The following is a 21,204-nucleotide window of genomic DNA, read 5'->3' as shown; positions in this document are numbered from 1 at the left end:
ATGGGCAGTTGTTAGCTTCCATGTGGGCGTTATGATTTGAACCTGGGTCTTCAGTGTTTTTTTTTTTTTTTTTTTTTTTTTTTTTTTGCAGTAGACAGCAGACAATGCAGAAACTTATAATTGTGCAAAGCACTGAGGATAAGAGGCTGCGTGTTCAGTCCTAAATGGGGTATTTTTGCCCCTCCCGCCCCCATACACACTTTCTGCCAAAGTTCAGAGAATATCACAGACAAGGAGGCAGAAAATGTATGAGATGGAGAATGGGAGGAGGCTGTGAAACGTTGTCTTCTAGACATGACATGGCCATCACTCACAAACTCAAAGCAGCTGTGGTGACCTTCGCAAGAGCAGTCCAAACAATATTCCAACATGGATGGGGAAGAGGCCCTCCAGGCCCCACCCTTTCCTAAGGAGTTCTTGGAAGTTGATAGCCACAGGGGGAGAAATAGTCATTTTTGTTTTTGTTTTTGATATTTTTGAGACAGGTTTTTCCTATAGCCCCAGATGGCCTGGAACTTGCTATGTAGACCAGGCTGACCCTGACTTCTTAGAGATCTGACTGTCTCTCTGTCCTGAGTGCTGGAATTAAAGTCACCATACCCAGATAACATCATTCTTTATTGAAGATATTCCTATCAGTAGGTTTCCCATGCTCCAGTGGATAGGACCACACCCATGCACATATGGGCAGCACGAACTGGATTTAGTGGGTCATAAAAAAAGACCTGAAGTTGGGAGGGGGAGGTCTTGGGAAGGGAAACCAGACCAGTCGAAGGAGGGAAATGGAGGTATATATGATCATAATTCATTAATCGTGTATAAAATTCTCTAGAACAAAAAAGTTATAATAAAAACAGTTCGGTAAACCAAATAAATTGCTCCATGAAAAGCAAATTATAATAATAAAAGTCAAATAAACTATTCTGTGGAAAGTCTCACCAAGAAAGTGGATTAAGGGAGGACAGAGTATCAAGACTTGGAGACAAGGTAGATGAATTGCAACACTCAGGTAAAGACAAAGATAAGTTAATAAGAAACAAGAATTCATTAGATCTACTAGACATTATGGAAAGACCACATCTATGCATCATGGGCACAGAAGAAGAACCTCATACTAAAGGCAGAGAAAACAGTTTCAATAAAATCACAGCAGAAAATTTCCTACATCTATTGTAAAGAGCTGACCCCCTCAGCACAGGAGGCACTTAGAGCAGCAAACATACCGGACAAGAACGTTATAGTTAAAACACGAAGTACACCGAACAAATAAAGACTACTGACGGCTACAAGAGAGAAGTGGTAAATCACACATAAAGGCAGGCTCACCAGAATAGCAAATTCTCAACAAAATCATTAAAGGACATGAGAGCTTGGGACAATATGTTTCAAGCTCTGAAAGACAGTAATTGCTCCCCCAGGTTACCATATCCAGCAAACCTATCTCTCATAATTGAAGGGAAAACTTTCATGATTAAAACAAACTAAAGGAATTAATAACCACTAAGCCAGCACTACAGAAGACACTTGAAGGAATCTTTTGGACTGAAGAGAACGATAAACCCTTCCGTTAAACTTCGGGAAATCATAAACCACATATGAACAGCAGTGAAGCAAAAAAGGATTAAAAAATACTGCAAAATCAAAAAAATGACAGGATCTATAAATACCTTCAAATAATAACTCTTAAGTATCAGTGGTCTCAATTCCTCAATCAAAAGTCACAGTCTAGCAGATTGGATTGAAAAAGGATCCATCTCTTTGTTGCCTCTAAGAAATGTACTGCATCATCAGAGACAGGCAACTTTAGGGTGAAAGGGTAGAAAAGGTATTTTAAGCAAATGGAGCTATGAAACAAGCAGATGTCACTGTCTGATGTATGGCAAAATCGACTCAAACTAAAACAGTCAGAGATATACAGAAAGTCACTTCATACTGATTAAGGAAACAATCAAACCATGAAAAAGACATTACATTTTGGAAACATGAATACACTGAACACCAGTCCATCCAATTTCATAAAAAAAGACCTACTACTAGAAATAAAGACACAGATAAATCCCTACACAGTAAGATTAGAGGACTTTGGTGCCCTGCTCTCCCTAGAAGATAGGGCAGCCTTCAACAAACACTTTTTATGAAGACAGTATTACTATGATATCAAAACGAGATAAAGACACAACAACAAAAAGTAAAAGTATTGAGCAATTTCTCTGGTGAACATAGTTGCAAAAATTATCAACATGATACCTGCAAACCAAAGTCACCTGTATATTAAAAAGACTTCACTACAATCAAGTTGGTTTCATTACAGATGTACAGGAATGGCTCAACATGTGCAAATCAACAAATGTAATACACTGCAAAATGGATTCAATCACAAAAATCACAGGATCATCTCAATAGATTCAGAAAAGGTTTCTGACAAAATCCAAAAGAGCTTTATGGTACAAGTACTGAAGAAACTAGCGGTATAAAAAACATATCTCAGCCTAATAAGGGCTATATATGACAAACTTATAGCCAACATCACACTTCATGGGGAAAAACTCAAAATATCACTAAAATCAGAAACATAAGTGTTTTCCCCACTCTTAGTCTAAACAGTGCTTGAAGTCTTAGCTAAAGCAATATGACAAGAGAAGGAAATAGAGGGAAGCAGATAGAAAAGCAAGAAGTTCAAGTATCCCTATTTGCAGATGATACCATTCTATAACGAAACTCTAATAAATTTTTCAAAAAATTCTCAGCTCTAATAAACATTTTCAGCAGAGTACCAGGATGAAAAGTTGTACAACATCACTAGTCATCAGATAAATGCAAATTAAAACTACATTGAGATACTATTTCAACCAAGCCAGACTCGCAGATATTAAGAAAACAAATAGCAACAAATGCTGGTGTGGATGTGGACAAAAGGGAGCCCTTATGCACTGATGAAGTATAATGTAGTCTAGCAACTATGGAGATCAATATGGAGGTTCTTCAAAACCTAAAAGTAAAACTACAATACAGCCCAGCTATTCCACTCCTGGGTATTCATTTGAAGGACTCCAAGTCAATATATCACAGAAGTACTTGTAGATTGATGTTTACTGCACACTATTCACAACGGTTAAGTTGTGGAGCCAACCTAGGTGGCCAAAAACAGAGGCATGGGTAAAGAAAGTGTGGTATACACGTGGAATTTTTTCCACCCAGACAGAGAATGTAGTTATGTCATCTGTAGGAAAATTGAGGCAACTGGCAATGATCATGTTATGTGAATTAAACAGACTCAGAAAGACAAATATCTCATGTTTTATCTCATTTGTGTATCATGAATGTGAATGTGGAAGCAATGCTCTCTAAAGAAACAAAGGGTACTAGCAGGAGAGGAGGGGTGAAAAGCAAGCACGGCAGGATGTACTCAAAGGACATTGCAGAACTGTATGGAAACATCCTGGTGTAACCCAGTACCATGAACCAGAAATAGACACCAATGAAAATTTTAAAATAAAATTGTAAAACCTTTTAAAAAACCCATCAAGCACTGTTCCTACCTTCAGGCTCCTTGCCCTGCAAGACCCTCAGAGCTGATCTCTGCCAGGCTTCTGTGTCACAGCTTAGAAATTATAGTTACTCTAACTGCAACTCTGTCCTTTACATGTGAATGCATGGCTATGTGGTATGGAAAGAAAGAATTCTAGTTTAAGTACAATTTTCCACAGATTATGCCCTTCAGACGTACTGCTGAATAGCCTGTGCATTCACTTTTATAAACATTTTTCAAACGCCATTATTTATCTGCAAATGATTTTGTAGTTGTTACAGGACTTTGAATCTATCTGAGAGTTCACACACGTATGTTTTCTAACAATAATTGTGAACTTTTTCTCCTAATGAATGGCAGTATGTGAAACACAACACAACTATTAATCAACTGTAAAAAAAATTCTTTAAATTCTGAACAGAAAAAATAAAAACAAACAAAATTTCAGATGACAAAATGCTGAGAAACATGAAGAAATATGAAGAAACGTGGGTATCATTTCTTGTCTTTTTGATGTTATAAACTCTATACACTCGCAGAAAATATGGGCTGAGATATATATGTGGTAAATGTTTAAGATTTATGTTTTTCTAAAAAAAACAGAAGTATAATTTATAACTTTTGAGAAATTAAGAAAAACAAATATTATAGATGAAAAGAACGGTAAGAAAAGGGAAAACACTTCAGAAAAAATAAGCCAAGGATAGAAGAGGCCCTTCACTGAGGCATAAACACAATCCAATATACACAGAAGATGCTTGACAATTGGGAAAATACAGAGTAAGAAAAAACATGCAGCATTTTTAAGAGAAAAACTAAGAAGTTTGTTAATATCAAGGCATAACGTTGTAGTAGCTAGAAAGGGATGCAGCAAATTTTTAAGGTACGTGTCATAAGAACTTCCTATGGTGTACTCTAGAAATACATTCACACTTGTACATTTGTACATAGCCTGGAGAGCGCCTGTGGAAATGCAACTGCGGCAACAGAAATGGGAAATAAGCCAAATGGCCATCGATGTGGAACATTTAGTGTAATTAAGACATATTCAACCACAAACACCATGTGACGGACAAGTAAGAAGAATCTAATAGGGCATCGCTACTGATCTGAAAGTACTATAAAAACAGAAAAGAAGGTTTCTGTAGAATGGAGGAAATTGGTTGTTATGACAAAATGTATCAATAACTACTGGGAGAGGGAGAATTGGTTTTCTTTAAGTGTGTGACACTAGATAGGTTAACCAGGCTCCAGTGGATGGATGCACACCAAAAGAAATTTGGGGACACAAACTTGGCTCAATAGGCCTTAATATGTATATATCAGAGTGCATGAAAGCCAGCGGGGTGTAGAAGAGGGGGTGTAGATGGGCAACGGGGTCTAAATATGCTCAAAATACATTGTATGAAACTCACAAAAATTCAATAAAAATTAATACCAAAAATATTACCTGTGCAATTGCAATTAAGTAAAAATATTTCGAATAAAAGTAAAATGAATAAAGAATATAAAACAGTTGCCAAACAAGAAAGTGGTAGGAAAGTAAGTATGAGCATTCACTGACAGTCTCAAAATGTTGCTTTTAAGCATTGTTCACATTGAAATGAATTATGAATGTGACCATTCGGTACCAGTCCACAAATCAAACCTATTCTATCCTGGTGACGGGTTGAAAATCTCACTCCCAAACACACAATTCCTTACGAAAATAGACAAATTGATGAAAAATGAGCATCCTTTCACTTCCTGCACTTCCTCGGGTCACCTCTCCATGGTCAACCACACATAAGGTGGACTCCATGATCAACCACACAGAAGGTGGACTCCATGATCAACCACACAGAAGGTGGACTCCGTGATCAACCACACATAAGGTGGACTCTGTGATCAACCACACTAGAAGGTGGACTCCGTGGTCAAACCACACAGAAGGTGGACTCCGTGATCAACCACACATAAGGTGGACTCCGTGATCAACCACACAGAAGGTGGACTCCATGATCAACCACACAGAAGGTGGACTCCATGGTCAACCACACAGAAGGTGGACTCCATGATCAACCACACTAGAAGGTGGACTCTATGGGCAACCACACATAAGGTGGACTCCGTGATCAACCACACAGAAGGTGGACTCCATGATCAACCACACTAGAAGGTGAACTCTGTGGTCAACCACACAGAAGGTGGACTTCATGGTCAACCACACAGAAGGTAGACTCTATGGGCAACCACGCAGAAGATGGACTCCGTGATCAACCACACAGAAGGTGGACTCCGTGGTCAGCCACACAGAAGGTAGACTCCATGATCAACCACACAGAAGGTGGACTCCATGATCAACCACACAGAAGGTGGACTCCGTGGTCAACCACACAGAAGGTGGACTCCATACTCAACCACACTAGAAGGTGGACTCCATGGTCAACCACACAGAAGGTGGACTCCATGGTCAACCACACAGAAGGTGGACTCCGTGGTCAACCATGCAGAGGTGGACTCCGTGGTCAACCACACAGAAGGTGGACTCCATGGTCAACCACACAGAAGGTAGACTCTATGGGCAACCACGCAGAAGATGGACTCCATGATCAACCACACAGAAGGTGGACTCCATGGTCAACCACACAGAAGGTGGACTCCATGGTCAATCACACAGAAAGTGAGGACGCCTCTGAGATACTGTCAGGACAATGTAGCCAAAAGTGAAAAAAAATTGAAAGAACAGACAAGGGCAAGGGAGACGTTTACTACAACGAGGCAGCTTGAATTAAAGCAGAAGTCGGATGCCCCCTCTTCCTCCTCTTCCCTGGATCAGCACAGCCGCAACAGCTGTGGGGATTTGGGACTAAACCAATGGCCAGGTGACTCAACAGTGAACCTCTTGTCCTTCTAGGCAGCTTCTCTCAGCAGTGCAAATATGTACGAGGACAAAGAACTGTGTCCTCTTAGCAGACGCTAAAAGACACATATTAAGGGCTGTTTGGATGTTTTTTTTAAGTGTTGGCTGGCAAAGAAAGCTAGGAGAAGCTGGCATGAGAACAAAGCCCAGTTCCCCCATGGTGAAACCAGAAAATTCCACTTGTGATGGAAAGATGTGTGTGAAGGCTAAATGCTATCTCCTAAGGTCCTTCAGGATAAGAAACAAGTACTTTTACTCTTATTTATTATTATTATTACTATTATTATTATTATTACCCTCTCATCAAGAGTAAGCAGCAGCTGGCGTGGTGGTGCACGCCTTTAATCCCAGCACTCGAGAGGCAGGCTGATCCTCTGTGAGTTCGAGGCCAGCCTGGCCTACAGGGTGAGTTCCAGGCAGCTGGAAAGCAGCAACAAAATTTTTCTTAAATTAAAATGGACTCTAAGTAGTAGCGTCTGAAAACAAATGGTTAATATGCAGATTCCTATGGACAGGAATCAGGTGTTGGTTGGTTTTCTGCTCTGGCACCAGTGGCCAAGCAAGAGCAAAGGCAGTGGTTTGTGAACTTGCAAAGTGCTTGACTAACTAATTAAAGTGTTAATGAAGGAAAAAAACGCTCCCAGGTAGTAAAATCCTTTTCAGTTCTCTAGATGGGGATGGTGAGGAGCATGGGAGATAACAGCAAAGGAAGGGATCCTGAAGCCAGACACACAGCATGAGCAGAGGTAAGCTCAGACTTAGCCCACTGCATCAAGAGACAAACACATGCAGTGCTAAAGCAAGCTCCGGGACTGTGCGGGTTCAGGCTGTTTGCATCTGCTGCCCACACACTTGCAGCACCCTGATGCCTTTCCCTCTGCATGGCCTGCATACCAGTCAAGGGTCTATGTGTGAAGGGCCATACTCATAACAGATATATTTTGGTTGGGTAGATAGACGAGTGGACAGAAAGACAAATGAACAAAGAAATTAGCGGTATATTGTTTTCCTCTATACTCTTTGAAGTCAGCCATTCAGTATCAATATTCTACTTGCAAAGAATATGCAGTAAACTTGCTCCCAGCTGGTTTCTCCACACTGCACATAAAGGTCTGATTCCCCAGAGACATGCACAGCACACTATATAAAATCTAGGTAGTAGTAATCTTCCCAGACTCACACCAAGGCAATTAGAATAATTAATAGCAACTAGAACTCATTGATTTAAAAATAAATTACCACAATTGGGTATCTGCAGGTTTGCCAGGAGGATGTTCTTGCTGCTTTCGTCTAGGCAGTACAAATCCTGAGTTTCTGGACTGGATTTGGTCTCTTGGAGAGTCTTGATCCACATAATGTCACAGGAGCATGTAAACGGATTGCCCACCAGGATCCTACATGGAACAGAAATGAAACCGATTAGGCTCCTGCTTCAGTTTAGCTGCCCTGGTGTTTGTGAGAGACTTACTGTAGCACTGTAAATTCTTTCTAGCCATCAACCTTTGGAAGCCATATCCACTTTCATAGCATGACAGTACTTATTATTCACTCTCTTATCTAATAATTACTGTGCTGCTCTTACGTGCAAACGGAATTGTAGAGGCTAAAGATAGCTAAGGGATGTTAAACTGTGCAGAGTAAAGTAGGAAAACAAACCTGAACAAAACAGCTATAATAAGAGACAGAAATAAGATTAGAAGAGAGGCGACGTTTTGTACTTATTAAGGACTTAAGTGACCATGTCCACGATACATTTTCAAGAACACTAACTCACTTTCTGACAAGGCTAGAGACTTGTCATTCACAGAGTTCAAATTTCAGTGGGGGTGCAGAATCATTTTCTCTTAGTTTAAAATGAAACTAGAAATAGATATCTCGGGCTGAGGTGTAAGAGCCAGGAGGCTGCATCTCTCACCTTTCTGCCTTACAACCAAAGTCCATTTCATTCATGCAAAAGTGGAGGGAGGCAAGCAGGAAGGAAGGAAGCTACAGTACAGCATGAATGTTTGCACACTCCCCCAGCTCAGGGTTTCTGAAGGTGATGCACCGAGCTCCAGCTGAGCTTCTCAGTCTACCGCAGGGGAGTGTGGAGAGAAAGAAACCACCATCCCGACCTCAGCCATGCTATCTGGACTCCTGAGGACTGCAATGGGTGAACGAGGAAGTGGTCAAGAGGAAAATAAAAACCACGGGGCAAAAAATCTTTAAATGCTTATTTATAATACTCAGTGGCCTATTTAAGATGAATTCCATTTATGATAATGAACCTTTAAATGAGGCCATTTTCAATCGTTACATAGACTCTGCCTGACATTAACCACAATACTTAAGATTTCCTGAGGACAGGACCTGGCTTTGCAACATCGTTTACTCCTGTGGTTTTTCTGATTGCGTTCTAAGACTCTCTGAGATCCCTGGAGACTTTTCTGGGAGTTTCTTGGGGGGAAATGTGGTCATGGTAGACTGGTTTAATTTGTATCTGCTTGATCGTCTCCAAGTATCCCGCCAATACCAAAATAGGATTTGATGCTATGATACATGGGATATGAGACACAAAAGACACCTCAAACTCCAGAACCCCAAGATACTTCCTAGAGTTCCAAAAAGTAATGTGTTTCTAAAATGAGAGTATAATCCAATCAGCAGACTGCATAAAGAACTGAAGGGATGCTTTAATTATAAATACAATGATGTTCATATAACCACACAGCACTGGCAGAGAGCTGCTCCTTCCCCCAGCTCTCTGTGCAACCTCCTTTCACAATGATTGTCACAGCACTTGCTGCTTTGTTTAGGCTTCTATCTCGCCTGCTAGAGAACAGAATCCTCAACACAGGATTTTCTCCTTATATCCCCCATCCTACTCATCCTGATAAGTAACAGGCACACAGTTAACACTACTGAATGAGTTGCTTAAAGATGCTGAGGGAGGCTATTGAGACAAGAATTAGAAATGGAAACTCTAATTTTTAATCTATCCAGAAAATGTTACGCAGTGGTGCTCAACATTTTTACAGCATGCCTTACTCGGTATTGCATACCTTCCTTTAATTTGCCATGTCTATTTTGATGTTAGAAATGCAGAAAGCACAGAAAGACAAATACCATGTGTCCTCATCCACATGTGGATGCTAATTAAGTTGATCTCATAGACATAGGGTGTAGAACAGGTTACCAGAGTCTGGGAGAAATGGGGGGGGAGCGGTGGCTGAGACAGCCTGGCAATTCGATACAAAACTACAGTTAGACAGAAAGAATAAGTTACAGTGTTGTATAACATATTGGGGTGATTATAGTAAACAAGAATTTCTATTTCAAAGTGAATAGAGGAAAGTATATTGAGTGTTACCAACACAAAGAAATAGTGCAAGTTTAAGGGGATGGATAGATCAGTTTTCCTAATTTGGACATTATACATTGTATATTAGTGTCAAATATCAGACTGTATACAATAGATATGCATAACTAGTATCAATAAAAAATAATTTTGAAAGAAACACTAATGTTCCAATTCCCTGAATTTAGTTTATTCCAAATAATTGCCAGTTGCCAAGACCTTCACCATGCAGGTCCCTTCCTACTTGTGAATGTGCTCTCTCTCCATTATGGGTAGCTTCTAGTCTGCCTGCTTTCTCTGAGCATAGGGACAAATTTTCCTAAAAGCACACTTTATGTTTCTTGTCTTGAGCTCCCACCTCTAATGGAGCCCTCCTTCTCCTGGTGTTAATTCAGGGACCATGAGGTCACCCCCAGGCTCCTCTCTGGTCTGTTTGAATGCCAGTGCTGAGTCCCCCCACCGTATATCCCAGAAATCAGACCTGCCTGTCAGGTCTGCTGAGTTTAGAGTATTTCTGGCAGGAAGATTCCCCTTTGGTTGGAGCAAAAGGGTTCCACCAAGCCTGGTGTGAGCTGCTCACAGGCCTCTTTCAATAGAAGTGGTAAGGGGCTCCCCTTTGAGGGGCAGCCATCACTCAGACATGCGCACATGAGCCTGGTCTTAGATGCTCAGCCCCAAAGATGCACTGGTGCACACACTCACAGGCAACCTTCTTACACATCGGCTTTGGAGGCCAAAGCCCCATCTTGGTTCCTTCCCAAGAGGGTTCCAGCCTGGTGCTCAGAGCTCAAGCCACCTCTTGGTCCAGTCACTACCTACAACACAGCAGGGTGAGCACATGAACCACACTCCAGGTGGGAGCCTGGTCCAAGGATCAGGTGCCTGAGAACAGACTGAACAGTGACCCTGGGAGCCCTCCTCCTCTGTGAAGGGTTAGCCTGAGTCCTCTGAGCTGTGAACTTCCCTGAAGTGCCCTTGCACACAGTTTAAACCAATGCCTCCTACTCTTCAAAGCCTGTCTGTCCTTCCAGCTCCATATCACTACAAAGCCTCCACTGTGGGGCTCTCTCAGGCACCTTACCATAGGAGCAGCAGCCGTTCATATTTGCCTCATGGCGATAACACCAAGAACTGAGCACACTTGCAAAGGCTGGCTCTTAGTCATCGGCACATTTTAATGTTTTCCCTATCATTTTACAGCAGAGGAAATTAGTACATAAGGATAAATATTGAACACAGTGTCAGACCTAAAAGAAATGCTCTCAAAGATGGGTGGGTAGGGAGGCAGCCTGTCCTCCAGTGTGAGCTACACCCACGGTTACACTGTGGCTGACAGACAAAGGCTGATTGGGTTTTGTCCACTAGCACTTCCTCCTTGATGAACTTGCTTTATTTCAGGGCCTGGATAAAACAGGAGCCAAAGAGATGCAATGAAAACAAAATCAAGTCGTTTTCATGGAAAACTCCCTGCTTTTACTCTTTTCCCTCTATTAGGACATAAAATAAATTATTTATACAAAACAACATTAAATTTATCGTAATGACATACTCTTGAGGTTGAGATTTACATTTAGTCACCTAATTGGGCCAAAATCTATAGAAACCAGTTTTCAAGAGTTTTGATGAGAACCATAAACTTGCAACAGCATTCATTTTTTTTAAATGCCGAATTTTTTGAAATTTTTCTCCCAAATGCCAGACAAAATCATTACTTACAGCTCAGACAAGTCAAGGTGACGGAAATGTTTCCGAGACAAACTCGTCAGCTTGTTTCGAGTGAAATTGCTGAAAGAAATCAAATACATCAAACACGAATGTTAAAATGCTGCAATTTAAGAACTATGTATTCAAATATTTTGTGTTCACAATGTACTTTCTTTGATCGTGGAGCACAGGTTACTTAGCTCCAGTCCTGTCTTTCACCTGCAGTGATAACACTGTGGTTTTCCTGCTTCTTTTGAGGCTCTTGCTTAACAGGAAAGGGGAGTAGATTTTTCATCCAGTCTATTTTTAAGATCTTTGTTTTACCCAAAAGCTTGTGTTTCATATGTTAATGGAGAATCAAGCTCTATGTTTCATGGATATCTTGACCTTTTGAACCCTTACTAGGAGAATATATAAAATAAAGTTTAAAACTATTAGGTTCACAAGAAGAAAAAAGAGGCTTTAAAACTAAAATGCAGCATGAATAATCTGAGGTTATGTGACACACAAAACTTGGAATAGTAACTGAATCTCAATGTCTTTACAGGAAAGAACACACCTACTGATTGAAAACATCTGATGAGACTGTTTATACATGACCTAGAAAAGTGAATAATCACATGATAAAAACAAGGAAAAAGTCAGGTAACAAGATATATGTCAGAGTCTCCCTTGAACTACCCTAGCAACACCCCATTCACATATCTGAACCAACCAATGCAAAGATGACATATTCATGGAAAAAAGTAATGAATTTCTTGGTGTGTTTTATTGGATGGATGGGCACTGCCAAAGATCTGTGCCATGAGACCTTGGGATGGGAAATGCTCCAGCCATAATCCTGGCAGCTGAATTTATTTACTGTTTAAATTTTACTTAAAGAGTAGAGTGCTTGGGCCCCTAGACATGCATTTAATAAGGAACATAAACAAGCATCATCTTCCACAAAAACAGTGAGACCTCTACCAAGCAGGGGGACACAGGTGTCTGACTAACAGTGGATGAAGTGAAAGATTTGATGGTGACAGTACTCCTGGCCCTGCCCTGTACCTGATGCCAGTCTGTGGTGTCAGTTCAGTGACATCTCAGTGGAAGTGCCCTGGTATGTATGACCAGTCACCTTCAGAGAAGAACTAAAGCCCAGCCAAAACATGTCAGTTGATGAATGAAGAGATGGCATCCCATAATTCAAGAATATGTATGTCCATCCAGTGGCACTCCTTCAGGGAGACATCCACCCACTTGAATCCCCACCAACAGCAGAACAGCCTCCTACCTTTCTTCTGAGCTTGCATCCTCTCCCTTCATACCAGTGCAATGTGCTCAGCCACAGGAAACAGTAACCCACATGAAAATACAGTCTACCAGGAAGTTGTAAGATGTGCCTGCCTACATAAGACTTTCCTTTTGAACAAGAATTAGGAATGGTTTTAATGGAACATGTTACATTGAAAAGTCATCTGTCTGTCTTTGTCACCATCTTTAAGGCTCAAATACTTTTACAGTCATCAGAAATCCCATTCCTGATGAAAAGAAAAAAAAACTATCCTTCTCTTCTCCCCCCAAGATAAATAAAACCAGAGAAAGACAGAGACACAGAGACAGGTAAAGAGACTAAGAGGACAGAGACGGGGGAAAGAGGTAGAGAGACACAGAGGAAGAGAGAGGAGAAAGCGTGCACAGCTTCCTCCTGTATGCTCTGAACTGCCCGCCCTGGGAGCAGCTGCCTCTGTTGAGCTGCCAGCAACACAGTGCAGAGCAGGGTTACGGGCCAAAGAACAAGATGAGTTTTATGAAGCATACTTAGTAATGGGGCCAAAAGCCAAAAGGGAGGAAGAAGGAAGAAAAAAATCAACAATCCTCTTACTGTTTGATTATAGAACTTTGCTAAGGAGCTAATTAGCACCTCTACAAAGTCCCTGGAAAATACAAACACGGGGTTTTCTCACAGTCCCTGGGATTTTAGGGACTGGGCAGAATTAAAGGCACCAAGGCATACATTCACTGACCAAGACTGGAGTGCTGGACAGTCACCATGTGATGCTAATATGGAACGAGGAGTACATAAGCACAGAGACCGTATCTAAAACCCCAAGTGAAGCAGACCAATCAGGTGCATATTTTACTGTTGGGGAAACTCAGAGAGACAATCACTACATCCTAGGGACTGGAGAGAAACAGCTTTTAGCACACGTTTCTTTATAGGTTCCCTTGCACCTCTCACTGTGTTGATAACTGAGCTGAGTGCAATTTGCACTAGGGAAATCCATGGAGAACAAGCTAGTCCCCAGGGTCCTCAGTCTTCAACAGAGGCTGGGACTGAGGTCCAAAAGGCAGATACCAGAACTGACTCCCTCCTCCTTCCCTACCATTCTGCAAGGCAAGCTGCTTGATTTACTTTCATACTTTGGTGAGGAAGACCTCTTTCATCATGTGAATGTTTAAAGCTTACTGGCACCTTCTCACTTCTTCATGACTGCCTGAATGCTTGCCAGCCTTCATTGTGTCGTATACGTGACAATACTACAAAAGTCAATAGAGTGTTTTTAAGTTTATCAATTACTGGCTTCTGGTTGTTGTCATGTAAGGAACCTCTACAGCATGTATAGCTCTCTTTAGTGTCATATCTTTAATACCATGTTGGGCAGCAGAGGCCGATACATGACTTTATATAAGCTGTGCACCGAAGATAGAACATCATTCAAATTATTCTGTCATACATCAACACAAAAATACACAAGGTCTATCAATAAAACCACAATTAGCCAAAGCCCATATTACAATATGAGCACCAGTCGTGTGAGGAAGTAGCCAGCCCAGTGCAGCTACTGAGTTGGCTCTAAGGTCAGCCGTAATGAAAATTCCAAAACTTAACTATTGAGATCATTAATTACATTTAAGTGACTGCACTGGAGCATTTCACCCTTTTTCTTCTAACTTCCCTCTGTTGTACCATCAAGGGTTATACGCGCATCAAATTTGCACAAGCAAAGCTGTCAAGAAGCATTTCAATAGAATGTATGTTAAAAGGTATTCAATTTTATCATGCTTTTGCAGAATATTTTTGAAGAATGTTTTATATCTTAATTGTACAGACTTTGTTTTAAGGTAACTTCATCATCATGTCACATATAAAATATGAACTCATGGTACTGACTTTGTGAAATTAAGATTTTCTATAATAGCCTATCTCCACAGAGGAGCCATGCAACTGTTCTAAAACAATTTCTTTTATAACTGGCAGGGAAATAAAGTAAGGAACTATTCTCCCCTGGGGCTGAGGACAAATGTTATAAGAAGGACTCGTTCTCCAATGCCATAAATGGCACAAATTTTATTTCCTGCACTCTTGTCATAAGAACATGGTGAAGGGTTAGCCACCCAAGCAAGTCATAAGGTGTCCTCTGACCATATTTTTGCTGATTACATGGGAATATAAAGATCATCCTTAGCAAGATAATTGTTTAGGTGAGAACCCTCTAGGTAACTGAAATTGTAAAATTATTAAGCTATCATTGATTGCAAGCAACAAGAAATGATTTGGCAATCAACAAATGTGATAACAACTATTGAAAACTCACAGTATCAGGAGTACTAATTTGAGTTTGGGACAATGGATATTTTTCTTCTGGGAGATCTGTTTAATAAAGAATCTCTCAAGAAGGCCGCACTTACTGAATTAACTGGTGTCATCTAAGAGACTTGTCAGAAAACCATATAATAACTCCTATTTTTCACACTTCCAATTGTCTTCAGTCAACAAAATAGCAACACGACTTGGCGGGGATGGAACGCTTTCTACTGTTAACAGTTATCTGAACGTTCAGCTTATTCCATGATTGACTGTATGTTGAGAAAATGAAGGTTTAAAATGTCCCATTATAGGGAGGAAATACTAGTCATTTTTATTTCCCTAAAAAGTCCAAGGCCAGGTCTGCTTCTTTCAAGCCGACTAGTTTAATGTCTTCCAGGAAGTACATCTTAATTCCAAGGAAAAGAATCAAGAACTCTGTGCAAGGACAAAGTTTTTGCATCACAGTTCTTGCTGTTGGTCTATTGCTCTGTCCAAGATGGAAATGGTCCAGAAATTCATGAAAGGGAATAAACAGGCTGTTCTAAGTACCCCTCTGAAGCCATTCAGAAATCAAACAAAATCAAAGCTAATGTTTCTAACCTATTATCACAGCTATACTAAGTTTGAAAACGGAAGTTTGGAGTTGGCAAAGAAAGAAAACAAACAGAAAGGGAAGGTATTGTGCAAAGTGGGCCCTGAAAGCAAAAGGACTGCCTCCTACTTACATGTGTTGCAGGTTGCTGTTTTTCAAAAATGCTTTATAAGCCACAAATTTTAATCCAGAATCCACAATTGTCCTATGAAAACACAATTGCATTCACGTTAGAACTAACCAGCAATGCCTGCCAGACCACAACAGAGTACAAAAAAAAATCTTTTGAGCTAATGTATGTAAGTCCTGAGTACTCACAAGTTTCTCAGTCCCACGTAAGCTTCAACGTCATCTTCGTTGATGATCTCCAACCTTTTCTGATTGGCGATGAAACTGCAACAAAGCGGAAAAGAAATGTCAGGGACTCCAAATGCAGGCAGTTCTAGAGAACGATGGCTCAGGCCCACACACCTCAGCAAGGTGCCCTCGGAGACCCCTGCATCGCTCCAACTATGTTCTTCAATACAGTGAAGACAACAAAACAAGAATTTGACTGACAAGCTTTCGTGGTCAATGACCGGTTCACCCCGTTTCTTTCTGTCTCATCCCAGCAATGCCTGCCAGACCACAACAGAGTACAAAAAAAAATCTTTTGAGCTAATGTATGTAAGTCCTGAGTACTCACAAGTTTCTCAGTCCCACGTAAGCTTCAACGTCATCTTCGTTGATGATCTCCAACCTTTTCTGATTGGCGATGAAACTGCAACAAAGCGGAAAAGAAATGTCAGGGACTCCAAATGCAGGCAGTTCTAGAGAACGATGGCTCAGGCCCACACACCTCAGCAAGGTGCCCTCGGAGACCCCTGCATCGCTCCAACTATGTTCTTCAATACAGTGAAGACAACAAAACAAGAATTTGACTGACAAGCTTTCGTGGTCAATGACCGGTTCACCCCGTTTCTTTCTGTCTCATCCTTTTTTTTTTTAACATAATGTACTCATTTTCTGAATACATTTAAAAGGGCAGCACTCCTTTCAATGTAGAGGAAAAGAGCAGACTTTACTCTGACACAGAGTCAAGGCCAAGAATACTATAAAGTACACTTGGGTGTTCACTGTGCAACTATTTTTCTCATCTTTTGTCGCTTTTCTGCCTAACAGTTTCAGGTTTCTCCTCCTTTAAGGTATGACCAGTGTACAAAGGGGAAAATCCTTGGGAAGTGCACCTACTACCTCTCAAACGTGTGCCATCCATTATGGTGGAATCCAACCAAGCAGGGAAGTCAAGTCTCTGTGTGCATTCTAGGGGACACAGTCACTTCTTCCTTCTATCTCCTAAAACATGAACTGCTTACCCCTTCCTTCTCCCTCCTCTGTCTTTTCTTGGCCCAGCATCTTCTCTTTTTGCCTTTGTCTGTAAGAATTCCTGTATTTCCTTTGATGAAGCACATCTCACAAACCCCACATGACCCTAACGAATTCTCAGTAGGAAACTGCCTCTGCGCCCCAACCCACCAAAACTTCCAAATATAGGAACTAACTAAAGACTGTGGCCAATGGCAGAGAACTCTATTCCTTTGGTTATTATGATTGTCTGAGAGATGTGCAAGTGACCTTAGGTAGACCAGTGAGAATCTTCCTTAAGTTTTAACAAATTAATCCTCAAAGAGAGAGGGTTTTCTCATTCTCTGGAATCATGGCTAAAGAACGGCACAAGCCTCCCAAGGGGCAAATTTTCTGCCACAAAAAGAGACAAGCTAAGAATGAACTCAGAAGAAGGAAAGAGAAATGAAGAGACTCATAAAAAGGAACAATGTTCTGAAAATACTATGTGGGCCATTGGATCCATCCATCTCTGATGCCAGATATTACTAACCTCAGTTTGATTTGGATTTCTGTCATGTAAAATCAATAAAATCTCCAATGGAACAAACATATAACTATATCCTGGATTTTTTTTGTACTGTGCCTTTTACAATAGCTGCTCAAGTACCCAACTATTCATTTACCTTAGTGCACAATCTCTTTGAAGAGAAAACTGTTTTTGTTATTATTACTATGCACCACAGCACGTAGACCAGTCCCTTCAACAAGGTAGGTAGATAGGTAGGTACACAGAGGATGGATGAATGGGTGGGTGGATGGATGGACAAACAGATGGGCAGATAGGTGGATGAATGGATGGATAAAGAGGCAACACTTGGAGTTACAAAAGTACTACAGGAATTCATGCTAGGATAAATTTCCCTTTTTTCTGAAAAACATTTTTTAAGTTGAATGCAAGAGATCCCAATGCCTAGTAAGACTGTTTTCCTAAAGACTAGCTAAATTTAAATATGCATAACATACTTTTAATTAATGCTCTAAAAAACAAATATATAACTCTTTTGCTAACAATGAGTTGAACTGGAAACAAACATCCTAGCCAATGACAGAGAACACATGGCATCTCTACACAGGAGGAAAAAGAAAATGACAGAGGCATGGTAAGAATTTGGGCACAGTAGGGCTGAAGAGATGGGTCAGCAAGTAAAGAGTCTGCTGTGCAGCCATGAAGAACCGAACTGAAATCCCCAGAACCCACACAAGAAGTTGAGAGTAGTCGTATGAGCCAGCAGCCCCAACTTTAGAGGCAGGGCAGTAAGCCAGTCCTCACAGGCCCCCAGTGTGGCTGAAACGGCAGGCTCTGGGTTTAGTGAGAGATTGTCTGGAAAGATAAGATGGCGAGCGATACAGAAAGACAGTCAAAGCTGACCTCCACACATGCATGCACAGGCAAGCGCACCCTCCCGGACATGTGCAGATCAGCCACACATACGTGCACACACGCTCACACAACTCATAAGAAAAGGAAAAGGAAAATAAAATTTTAGCACATTAAAAATAAAATCATATAATGGTGCATAAACTACACCAAAAAGAAATTATTTTAAAAGGATCCACACAAATATTACATCAAGAATCAGCTGCCAAAATAGATGAGCACTCACCTCTCACTCTTGGATCTCCCCTATCCAGAGCTAGACACTCCACAAATGTCCAAGGAAGTGAGTAACATGGGTTAGTAACAGGGCAGTCTTTCCTCCTACCAGGCATAGGAGAAGGAGATGCCTCAAGGCTTGAACCGAATGCTCTGTCTCTAACACCAAGACTTTACGAAACATTTCAAAACCACCACAGTTTAGAGACATGCTTCCAGGAATTTCACAGCACTAGCATTTTCACTAAGACCACAGAGAGCTTCTTTCTTCTGCATGATCTCACAAGAACTGCATTCCAGAGAGTTGTAAATTTTAGCACTTTCTTTATGTCACTTGCAGCAGAACAGGGTAAACTATGTGAAGGAGGTTTATTTGGATTCACCATTAGGACTTCAGATAAGCCCACACTCCCAGCACAGCTGAGTTAGTATGGCACCCGTCATCATCCTGAAATCCTCTGGTTAAGTTCTGCGCTCCGCTCTATGAGAATCATCACTACATTTTCCCTGATAAGACAACGTGCTCGAGAGCTGGTGGGAACTAAGCAACATCTATGGCACAAAGCATCTATCTTTACTGTGGCCTTTCTTTCAGTTACTTATGCCAGTTCTTTTACTTTCATTTCATCTTAACCAGATACTTGGATTATACATGTCCCAGTTATGGTAAATAACATACAATGAACTAGCACACAGACAAAAGAAAAGCAAGAATAGAGACATCAGTAAGGTCAAAAATGATGACTGAAAATGCACAGACTTGTTAAAAAGGTCAAATTTTCATTTTAAGTTCTTTGATCACGAATACCCAAGAAAACAAAAGGATAAATTTGGCAAGTGGAAAACTGTGGGAGACAGACTAGAGTCCAGGGTGATATTGCAACTGTCAGGGTCCAGGAATCCTGGCTCTGTAATCTGAAACCCACTATGCTAATGAGGCATCCTACCTCTATTCTGTGATAGGATGTTCTGTTATGCTAATAGGATGATGCTAATAAGGTATCCTACTTGCTGTACTGTGATAGGACACTAAACCTGTTATGCTAATGAGGTATCCTACTTGCTGTGCTGTGATTGGACCACTACCCCTATATAAGCTTGTGCCGTTCTGCAATAAAGCAAACCTGTGTCACTGAACCTGGTCTCCTGTGTCTGAATGCAGCTCTGCTGACACAGTCTCCTCACCAGCCCTGGGGTCCAGGACCGGGCAGAAGCAGTGATGACAGGAGGCAGCACAGGGCAAGCAGAAGAGCTGCCTCAGCACAGGGCGAGCAGAAGAGCGACCTCAGCCCAGGGCATGCAGAAGAGTGACCTCAGGCCAGAGCGAGTGGAGGGGCAGCCTCGACGCCCATGAGAACGGAGGAGCGGCCGCCACCACTGGTGGTGACTGCAGAAAATATATAATATTCATGAGAATATAAGCAGTATTGAGCACAATAAAGTACAAGTATTTTTGGATCTGAGACCAGAAAGGGGATATTGCTGGAAATAATGCAAAGATCATATGAGATGATACAAATGGTCAGAGAGAACACTCCCAGGGTGAAGAAAGAAATGCTTGGGTACATGTTTCTCCTGGTCAAAGTGGAAAGCCCAAGACTGAGTTCTTTAGCCCCAGCTGGCCTGGAACTCACTATGTAGACCAGGCTGGCCTCCATCTCACAGAGATCTGCCTGCCTCTGCCTCCGGAATTCTACATTAAAGGTGTGCACCATCATGACTGGCCTAAGACTGAGTTCTATCTCCTGAGTCAGCAAGCTTCCCCCAGCAGCTGATCCAAGGTTGCCCCTTGTAGTTACCCTAAATAGAGATGTCTACAACCTTGCTCTTGTGAATTCTATTCCCTAAGAAATTCTGCTTAGCTAACGTGGGGTAAGGAATCACAAGTTAGAAGGGAACTCAGTGAAGCTAAAAGACAATCTGAGGAAAATCTGAGTGGCTAGGAGCCTGGTGGAAAGCTGCTCATCCCGTAAGGAATCAGAATCACAAACAACTGTGGCATACCACTCTTCCCCCACTAAATCAGTAAGATGTTTCACAGCTGATAGTATAACTCATTTCTAATGGTATGGGGAATACTCTTACCATTGGGAGGAGTATGACATGGATTAGCCTCTTTGCAGAGCACTTTGTCAGCACCTGCAGCACTATAATTGCACCCTTAGAGGTCTAGTGGTTCTACTTTATGTATGCACACAAGAGAAATTCTCACATGTAAGCACGAGAGAATAAATGCAAACACATTAATGTGAGTGTGCTATTGCGCACCTGTGACTCCAGTACTCCTGAGGGGAAGGCAGGTGGATTTCTAGTTCAAGACCAGCCTGGACCAAATAGGGAGACCCTATCCAAGAAAGAGGAGGGAAGTGGGAAGAGGAGGAGTTTTAAGACCTACAGAATATTACAGTGTTCATTGTAATAAAGTAAAAAAGAAAAAAAGAAACAATCCAAAATATCCATTCATAAAGATGGCAGAAACTTTTAAAAAAAGTAAAATACATTAAATACATAATTTAATGGATCAAATCTGTATATATGGGAAGAAAGTTCTCCCTGAAAAGTTTAATAGAAAGATTACATATAGAT

At 41.2% G+C, this 21,204-nt stretch overlaps 1 protein-coding gene and 1 non-coding gene across 14 annotated transcripts in view; both read right to left on the bottom strand.

Annotated features, from left to right (window-relative positions):
- Ntrk2 (neurotrophic receptor tyrosine kinase 2) overlaps window positions 1–21,204 on the bottom strand; it is a 385,346-nt gene that overhangs the window by 334,790 nt on the left and 29,352 nt on the right. For 12 of the 13 annotated variants that reach the window (XM_008849411.2, XM_029554243.1, XM_029554241.1 and 9 more), the window contains 4 exons: window positions 16,324–16,398; window positions 15,772–15,843; window positions 11,485–11,553; window positions 7,671–7,825 (listed from right to left, as the gene is read on the bottom strand). In XM_008849411.2, the coding sequence (XP_008847633.1) occupies window positions 7,671–7,825; window positions 11,485–11,553; window positions 15,772–15,843; window positions 16,324–16,398 (371 nt within the window). Of the gene's footprint in view, window positions 1–7,670; window positions 7,826–11,484; window positions 11,554–15,771; window positions 15,844–15,956; window positions 16,026–16,323; window positions 16,399–21,204 lie in introns of those variants that run through there. The other variant, XM_029554247.1, reaches the window with a different exon arrangement.
- LOC115067044 lies at window positions 16,629–16,761 on the bottom strand. The gene has a single exon (XR_003846480.1). It is a non-coding gene; the product is annotated as a small nucleolar RNA SNORA22 (small nucleolar RNA).

Source organism: Nannospalax galili, unplaced genomic scaffold (genome assembly GCF_000622305.1).
Source record: "Nannospalax galili isolate Female #2095 unplaced genomic scaffold, S.galili_v1.0 scaffold704, whole genome shotgun sequence".
NCBI classification, from domain to species: Eukaryota; Metazoa; Chordata; class Mammalia; order Rodentia; family Spalacidae; genus Nannospalax; species Nannospalax galili.
Note: the sequence above shows the minus strand (reverse complement) of the source record. Positions and strands in the feature narration are given on the sequence as shown.